Source organism: Melospiza georgiana, chromosome Z (genome assembly GCF_028018845.1).
Source record: "Melospiza georgiana isolate bMelGeo1 chromosome Z, bMelGeo1.pri, whole genome shotgun sequence".
Taxonomy (NCBI): domain Eukaryota; kingdom Metazoa; phylum Chordata; class Aves; order Passeriformes; family Passerellidae; genus Melospiza; species Melospiza georgiana.
In genome coordinates this window covers 44320417-44329707 of record NC_080465.1, presented here as the reverse complement: position 1 = coordinate 44329707, position 9291 = coordinate 44320417, and the positions used below count along the sequence as shown (strand labels likewise).

At 44.2% G+C, this 9291-nt stretch overlaps 1 protein-coding gene and 1 long non-coding RNA gene across 2 annotated transcripts in view; one reads left to right on the top strand and one right to left on the bottom strand.

Moving 5' to 3' along the window:
• Positions 1-42: 42 nt before the first annotated feature.
• LOC131095847 (uncharacterized) lies at positions 43-8264 on the bottom strand. Its single transcript, XR_009115920.1, has 3 exons — positions 7680-8264; positions 3473-3758; positions 43-1134 (listed from the first exon to the last, which is right to left on the bottom strand). It is a non-coding gene; the product is annotated as an uncharacterized LOC131095847 (long non-coding RNA).
• A 161-nt stretch (positions 8265-8425) lies between these two features.
• Positions 8426-9291, top strand: part of SERINC5 (serine incorporator 5) — a 35071-nt gene continuing 34205 nt past the window's right edge. Inside the window, exon 1 of the mRNA XM_058044097.1 lies at positions 8426-8580. Within this exon, the coding sequence (XP_057900080.1) occupies positions 8554-8580 (27 nt within the window). The 5' untranslated portion in view covers positions 8426-8553. The remainder of the gene's footprint in view (positions 8581-9291) is intronic.

The window sequence follows — 9291 nt, the reverse complement described above, 5'->3', positions numbered from 1 at the left end:
TGCATCACAGAGTAAGATAAGATGATCGAAAGGATCAGCACAACATTTTTTTCCTTAATCTCAGGCTTTTGGATGGTTTGATTTAACTTTTGTGACAGGTCAGAACTCAGGAAGAAATATTTGGGACTTGTGGTGAATATAATATGCAGTCACACAATTAGTCATCTAAATACTGTTTAATTTGTGACTTGATTAGTTTGTAAGCTTTATATATCATGGTAATCACGCTTCAGCATTGACAGTCTGTCTCTAATCACACCAACTGACTGAATATGCAGCTGCTGCAATATATTTAGCTTCTGTTCAGAACCACAACAATCAAGCAGGTTTTGTCTGGAACATGCGATGTGTCTACATGCTTGTGCAAAACTCTCAGTTGCACACCTGAGCAAATAGGAACACAATGTAAATGCCTTGCAGTGTGTCTTCTGCTTTTATCATCTTTTTATCATGAGTTACTGCTGTTTCTTCCTAAAAGGTTAATTCTCTTTGCAAACATGACAACTTTTACTTCGGGAGTTGATGGAATTTGAGTGTCTTCTGTGCATTGTACTGGTATTGTTTGTAATTAAGCAAGAATGTTGTAATTATAATGGAACCAGAATGTTGTTTTCTTCTTCCACTTTGTTGCCACAATAAATGGAGCAAAATGCATTGTATGAGCACACCAGAAAGGTGTGCACACAGAGCACACAGAAAGGTGCTCTGTTTTTTAAACAAAACTGATTTCCTTTTCTTGTAGATGCCAGGATTACTTGTGGTGGCATGGAGAACAAGGACTGCTAGCTATCACATCCTTCTCTGTTTCCATGGTTCTTGATAGATAACAATGCTTATCCCAGAAACCTTTTTGTTTTGGCAAAGAAGGTTCGGAGTTGAGTTGTTACGCAGTTACTATTTTACATTTTTGGTATTTTTCTATACACAGTGTGGCCTTGATATGCTCCAGGCAGCACTGCCAATTCTTTGTTTTTACCAGTCATTCTTGGCTTTTGTTACTGTTCTTGTTCTCTTGAATTACTGCACGTGCACTGCTCACTTGGCCATTTCTTCTGGTGCACAAATGTTTGTGCCCCATGTGCTCCAGTGTAATGATTCTTTCACAGAGCAGGTTTCACCTGTGGCCTTTTGATCCTGCAAGACAAGGAAGGGGTCATTACAAAAGAGGTTGTCATTGGGTCTGTTTTTCTTTTAATCCCTCTTCTCCCCCTTGCATTTTATACTCAGATACATCATTGTCTCTGAGTTAAGCTATTCTCTCCACATGCCTGTAATAAAATTACAGGATAAACCACAGATAGGTCTGCATATGGTTTATCAAGTTGAGACAGAAAAACTTCCCAGAGAACTAAACTGAGTGCTTTGAACACTTTTGGCAGGCTGTATTTTGACATACGCCTTGCTGGTATCCAGTACTGTGAGTGGCTCTGCAAAAGACATGCACGGCTTCAGTCTCTTTTTACTCCAAAACAGCACTGCCTAGGAAAACATTTGTTGATCCTAATCTTCCAGAAGACCTTCTGGGAATTAGACTGACTCCTCCTGTATTTCACCACTACCAGGAAGATTCCTGAAGCAGCTCTGGTCTTGCTAGTGAGAGAACTCTATTTGGCCAAACTTTTTCATCACATAATGCAAACTTCTCATTTTCAGGTTTTCCTAAGTAGAGCTTTGATGCTACATGAACTAGACTCATATAATCTCCGTGTTCCATTCTGGTGTTTCCAATATTTTTTTTCTTTTTTGGCAACTTACTAAGAAAATTTCTATTTATTTATTTCTGAAAACTAATTTCAAATAAAAGGACAGAGTGGGGGGGAGGGTTCTGTCTTTTCCTTCCAAAGTAACAAATCCATGGTCTACAGGTCATGCACAAGGATATTTTTTTGAGAGTTTTGCTGTGTGAACAGCACAGAGACCATTAGATTGTAATAATTTCTTCTTGTTCTGCCACCCCAAATTGTGCCCTGAAAGCTTCATAGTAAAAGTACTCATTACTGTGATATGAGCAGAATGATCTGCAGAGATGGAAGAAAGAGATGAGGCACTTTACTCTTAATTAGAATGCATTACTGCTGTGTAGTTTATTGCCCACCACATAGGATTTGTACCTTTGGCACTGATAGTTATGCTGAGCTCATTTACACAACAGATATGTATCAAAGCTATGTGCTTTGATTTGGGGAAATCTCCACTTTGGGCCAAGGTGGTAGGCAGGTGCACTTAGAGAATATTTATGCTGTCCTGCATGGACTTGTCATCTGTGATTTTTTTTTATAAGGAAAACATTCACTTTCAAAATTAACAGATAATTAACAGTTATTGCAATCTGCCAATCCTGAAGAAGTCTGCTACAGAGGTGACAAATATAAAACTGTCCTCTTCTTGCTACTCTAAATTTACCTGTAGGTTCAGGAAGTTCCTCTGGTGTTCCCACATCAGCATCCCAAAGGAGTCAGCAGTCCAGAAAATGCCACCATGTTTTTCAGCTTTATGTATGGTCGTAGAAACTGATTTTAGTCTATTAGACTTAACTGCAGGAGTTTAATTTCTGATTTACAACCAGCTCAGCTCTTCCTGCTGCTTTAAGAAGAACCTTTATATTGACCTTATCTGGTGACTCGGGGATATCAGTCTTCCCTTCTTCCATCTGTCACTCATGAAGTCCAGTAAGGCTCAGTGCCCCCCAGTCAGCACCATACTTCCTGCTGGTTACCTGAGTGTCTGAAATGTGAAATATGCTGGGGTACACTGCAGTCTCCTTTCCTCCCAGCACACTGTTTCCCCAGCATCACCTAAGTTAAATGTCCATGTCACTTGTTTCTAAGGTGAAGGAATTAGTTGTGATTGAAAATCTGAGATGTCATGTAATGAAATGCTGAGTAGGAAGGAAATGTTGCACTGCATCCAGAGACAAGGGGCTTAGAAAGAATAACATTTGTAAGTGGCATTTCATGGCATTGTGCTAAAAAGGGGCAATGAAGAGCATGCAGATGCAACACTGTGGAGTTCAGTGCAAACCTGTGCAATGCCCCACTTCTGTGCTTACCTTACAAAAATTAACTCCCTCAGAAAGGGGTTATTTATGCATGTCCTTAGTAGACAATGCAGATCTTAATCCATTCTAAAGTAACACTGGAGTGGAAAAACAGCTTACGAACCAGTTTATTAAACTATCATTCTCAAAAAACCAAGGTTCTTTAAGCAATTTTGCCTGGAAATACCAGCCTTGTTGGCTTTTTAAAAATAAATTCTTCAAATGCCATAGCATTTGCCACATGCAATACTTTCTTTCAAGTCCAGCAAATTTCATTTGACCAGAATCTAACCAAATTTGAATACTTAAATGCATGGATAAGTTTTTTAGAAATCAATAACTGCTACCAGCCAGAATATATATTTTGTGTGAATCACAAAACACTAATAAAAACACAGAGGAAGATACCACCATTTAGCATTATGACCAACTCACTGTTCTGAAAGGGGAAGTTACATTTGTGTGTCAGGCCCCACATGCGCTGATAGTGTCTGTGATCATTCCTCCTCAGGCATTTATAGTTGCGGGCTGCTCTTGCCTTGTGCTGGCAGATCCTTGGGTTGCTGTGGTGGTTGCTCACTCTGCCTCCCCAGCCTCCACACAGTCATAAGGGTGGTCATCCAGCCACATTAGTAACAAGTACTGGGATAATCCAACTTTCTTTTTCTCAGGCCCGCAGCTTGGACATACTGTGCTGCTCCAGCTGCTCCTGGCATGATTCCTGGTGTGAAAAACACCATTCACTTTTGTTAAAATTTGAGAAGCTTAATAGTAATGAAAATAGTAATAAAAATTAGGACAATGAGACAATAAAAAGCAAAAAATTACGGATGTCTGGGTGCCTGGCACTCCGCCAAAAAGCACCCCTTGCTATCGAAGAATAACTCCTTAAAAGTAATAGCCTATTGCATATTCATATATCTCATACATGATTCAAACATTCCTTTCAAACTAGGGTGTTTCTGCTTAATTTCAGCTCCCCACCACGATCTTGTAAATCAGCCTTCTTGGTTCCTCGGAGTCTGAGCTTTCCTGATAAGGAGACAATAATTTTTCTCTTGGGATCTCTGTGTCTGTTGCTGTTATCCCTACCCAGATAGGAGAATCCAAAGAATTCCTTGATTATCTCTTCCATTCCTTGAGCTAGTTACAAAAAGTATCTTACATAACATAGTTTCTATTTTAATATTATGCTATAGCCTAAAAACTATATTTACCCCACTCCTTAAAACAGATTAACACAGCACTACTTAAAATACATTAACACAGCATAACTTTCCAACATAACACATATAGTGTTCATTTTAATATTTGCAAAGAGCCAATCACATAACATGCATTTTTCACACTAGGGTATGCTGGCTTTCGGAAGGTGTCCAAAGGACAGGGCTTCTGGAAACCCTTGGCTACCTACAAGAATGTGACGAGATGTGATCCATAATCCAGATACTGGTGCACACTTAGGAACAAATGGAGAAAGATGTGACTTTATTACGGTATTTAGCCACCTAGACTCCATGACGCAGATGGTCTTGCAATGACACACAAGTAAAACTACAGGTGATAAGGTATTTCTGCTGTCTGATCACATCTGTGCAGTGCTTCCCTATACTGCAATATCTTTTCCACAGGAAACAACTGTAGCAAACAGTAAGGTTGTTGGCTGTGTCAGAATTCCCATTGGGAATCTATTGTGGTTCCCAGAACATGTGTGTGCACATGCGTAGACATTTCTTTTCTTTCCCATAACCATGTTTTTGTCTGGTTTCTTAACTACTAGGCTCAAGCAGAATACACATTTTCTTAAAAAGCAATTTCAAGCCTTTTTTGTTTTAACAGGCATAGAAATTCTAAATTTACAGAAGTGACCACCACAACATGTAACAATGTGGTTTTGTTTTCCTTCTGCTTGCATACACATTTGGAAGAAAATTGCCATATTTAATTTCACCTGAAAAACAGCGAAATGGTGTATTTCTCCTTCTCATTGGATGCAGACATTTTGTGCTCCTCATTTTGCCAGCTGACACAAACCAAAACTGTTTAATTACTGAGAAAAATTGAAATTACATAATACTGAAAACATCATTCTGAATTGTAGCTTTATTTCAGAAGATGAGAACAATGCAATTCCCAGTATTCTTATCCTAAAACACACAGAGTTGGTTCATCCTGAGGAAGCAGAGAGTCTTTGAGCATTCCTGGTAAGTTATAATTTCCCTGTGCTATGCCAAAAAGCTTTCTGCCTCACTACAAACATCTTTTGAGTTCTCTGCAGAGGCAGTGCATTCCTCTCACAGTGAAAGAGGATGGTGAGTTCCCCTGCTTCTGCAACAACAGTCCATAGCGGGGCAAGAGTAAAGCAGATATGTGTAAAGGTGCAACACCTGCAGGTGAAACTGTGGTTGGCATCTGAGGGCAATAACGCCTGTCTCAGTGACCTGAGCAAAGCTGATGTGCCAGAGGTCACCAGTATGTCTAAAAATGAGCTGGCTACCTTGTGGGCTGCCTAAAAGTGACATCTTCAAGGGCTTCAGGTGCTGCTGCTCCACCTGTGCACATTCTGGTGAGGAGAATGGTTTGCTCCCAGGGCACAACTGGCTTCTAACCAAGGGTTTTCCTGAGAATTGCCCCATGGTTACAGCTCCTAACCCAGTGCTTTCCTTCCTTCTTTGCTCCCTGGCACCTGAATGGAGATCAGAATTTTAAGTAAGTTCTTGGGTACTCCTTGGATGTCTTTTGTCCTGTGGGGACACTCCATGCTTCCCTTCTTCCTGACTTACTAGAACTCTCTAAGTCTGTGTGCATAAAATTCCCCATACAAAGCTAGACCAAGGCATCTTGCCTTTCCCCAGTGAAGCAGTGAATTCCCCAGTGAAGCAGTCACTTGAAAGCCCTAAATCAGAATTAGCATCTCCTCAAAGAGGCCCCGTGCCAAAAGGAAGATTTTGAGGCAGGAATTCCTACTGGTTGAAGATTTCTGCCCAGTAAATCAGATCACCCTTCTCTGATTTTAGAATGTACATTTGATGGATAAACCTTATTCTAAATGCACTGATAGTTTGAGAATGACAGTCCTTTCCATGTAATAACATCTGCACACTGCTTTGCTATTAGTCTGCGTAATGTTTGCCAGCAACACAGCAGGGAAGTCCAAGCCTTTCTGGTGATGAATTTTTATTGAAAAAGCCAAGGCACACATCCCAGAGCTCTAGGGTGCTCTAACTGACTGGAAAGCCATTACAGAGCTCTGCTGTTTTCCCCAGTGCAGAGGCTGGGTTTGTTCATGACAGCACTGGCTGACATTAACAGATCTGCACAAAACAGTGAATTCATGGTGCTCCCCATGCAGTGAATGCTTGTTGCTATTGCAGACATGCTGATGTGTGGTACAGCCCCTCAAAGTCTTCCACCATGCCCATACATCACCTTCACCAGTCTCTCTTTGTAAGGCAACTTCATTTTTAAATTAAACCTCAAATTCTACTTCATCTTTTGAGTTGATTTTACAGATGTGGAAATTTAACAAAACCTGACCTGACAGCTTCTTGCAATTGTACAAAAAGTCTGGAACAGAAATAGAAGATGATTGCAGTTTTGCTGAGTTTTCACTATTCTGTGATGCTTGTGTTCCTATGTCTTAACCACATTCTTTGGGAAGCTGACTGTGTTTCAAAGTTAAACACACCAGTGGTTTTTCACTGCCTGTTGGCCGGTGATGCTGCTTTCCTGATCCTTGTTCAATTCTTGAGTCTATCTCTGCAGCTTCTGGGGAAAGGAGCTACAAATCAGAGAAGGTGTACTGAGTCCCCAGCCCTGGCTCCAGGAGTCCTCACCTGAGGCTGGGACTTCTGCTGCTGCCATAAAGCATGAGCATCAGCCACATCAGTGCCTGAACTGTGCTGAGGTCCTCTCAGATGCCCACTGATGTGTTTTTCAGTTTAACAACCATCTGGTTTACAGAATTAATCTTGTAAGACTGGTAAATACCTTGTCTCTGGCTGAGTATATGCAGTTTTTGGAGCACCACTAAAAACAAAGTACATATCTGGTTTTTATTAACTGTACCACTATGGTAATGGGTCTCCTCAGTCCCTAGTGTAACACCAAATTATGTAATGCTGATTCATCATGTGATCCACTTCCTGAAGCATCAACTCTGTTTGTTTGAATACATGAGGAAAGAGGAAGGGGTTTTACATCCTGCAATCCATCCCAGTTTCCTTGGTAAATGTTGCTACATTATCTACACATACGTACTCCTATTCAGGATAATAGCTTTTAGTTGCACTGAATTCCTAAAATAAGAGCAGTTAGGACTAGAAATAGAGTTTAAAATAGTTATTTTAAATATTACAGCACGCACACACACACACACAGAGAGCAGTCAAGACCAGGGTCCTTCCAGAGAGTCCTTAATTTCTACTTTTCATAGCATTACAGTAGTAATTCCTATCTGTGTGGAAAATTCCTGTCTCTACAGTTTAGTCTCCACAAAGGAGACAGAGGAGTCCTGTGGAAGTGCAGACTTTCCCATATCCATCTAAACACATCTCTTTAATATGCAGCCTTCCTTTAGAACATACATGATCATTAAAATTAGTTTCAAGTCTGCCCTGGGCAGAGAAGGTAATATTCATACCTCTATAAAGTCTTCACAAAGTTCAGGAGTTTAGCGCGACCTTGGCTGAGCAGCTGTCTGCATCAATTAGTAAAGCCTTCTAAAATTAATGGGTTTTCTCGTTATTTCATTATCTACCTTATCTCTGGCCTTCTCTACAAGCAGTGTGTTTGTAAAGACACACTAGTCTGATATGATGACGCCTGTCATATCTGAATTTGGCTTTGCAAGTTCCTGTTGTCACATGAGAAGCTGAGAAATCCTTGGCTACTGCCTAGTACTGCCCAGGATTCTTAGCTGGAGACTGGAGGAAGTATTTTGGAAAACATCGGGGAAAGGTCTCAGCTCCTGTTAGGAAAGCACGGCCTTACAGCTCTCCTTGGAACAAACATGGGTTTTCCACACAGGAACGGGCGTGTGTGCCGGCCGTGAGAAAGCGGCTTGCACCGGGGCTGGTGCACTACAGCGTTAAACTTCAATTCCATGCCCGGCCTCCTAAGACCCGCACGTTTAAATGAATTTAACTCACTGAATTTATTAGATCTCAGCTACTGAAAACCAGGTGTTTTAGTAAGTATATTAGCAGGCAGGCGGTGTCAGCAGTGTCCTGGCGAGCAGGACAGCCCGCCGAGGGCGATCCCGCTCCTCGCAGCGGAGCTCGGCGGCTCCGGCGGGCCCGGGCGGCGGCGGCGGAGCCCACAGGCGGCTGACGACAGCGGAAGCCGGGCGGCGGGGCGGGCCGGCAGCGGGGCAGAGGCGGTGCCGCTCCGCCCGCCGCGGCGCCCCGGGCTGCCTTGCCCATCCCATCCCAGGACATCCCAGCCCTGCCCAGCCCAGGACCTCCCAGCGTTGTGCTCTCCTGCATGCGGGAGCCGCGTTGGCCCGCTCCGCCAGCATGTCCGCCCGCTGCTGCGCCGGCCAGGTGGGCTCGGGGAGCGCGGCAGGTGTGGGGCGGGCGGCGTTCCCGGGCATTCCCGCGGCCGCGGCGGGGAGCGCGGTCCGCGGAGCCGGGTCCCGGCGGGGCAGGGCGGTGGGCGCTCCCCGCGGCAGCGGGGCCGGGGTGGGCAGGGGCCGACCCTGCCCTGCGAGCGGCCGCGGCTCGGCGGGCTCCGGGTCGGGCTGCGCGCCGGGCTCCCCGGGCCGCCGGCGCGGTAGAGGAAAAGCAGCCCTGCAGCGAGCCGGGGTGCCTGTGCAGGCTCTCCGAGTGCCCACGGTGGTGTTTCGGCCAGTTTCTGCGTGGGCTCCGCTCGTGTTTCGAGAGGGAGCTGTCCCGAGGCGCGGACGGGCGGGAGCCGGGAGCGGGCAGCGGCATGCGGGTGGAGGCGCTGACGGGGAGAGAGGCCTTCCCAAACCCTGCGCCGCAAGGAGCCATTCCCAAAGGGCTACAGATCCTTTGAGCTGCTGCGGGAGGCGGTTGGGTGATAGCCACTGGCTGCAGGTGGTGCGGAGTTCTTAAACCACGTGGTATAACAATTGGAATGCACTTAACTAATCTCACAGCCCCTGGATGCCTATCAGTGCTCAGATCCTTCCACAAACTTCTTTAAATTCGGCTTGTGGAAGGTTTCAGCATATTCAGGTGCTGGCAGAGGAAGTGAGAGATGAGAGCAAGTGGTGATGGAGGGCGGTGCAG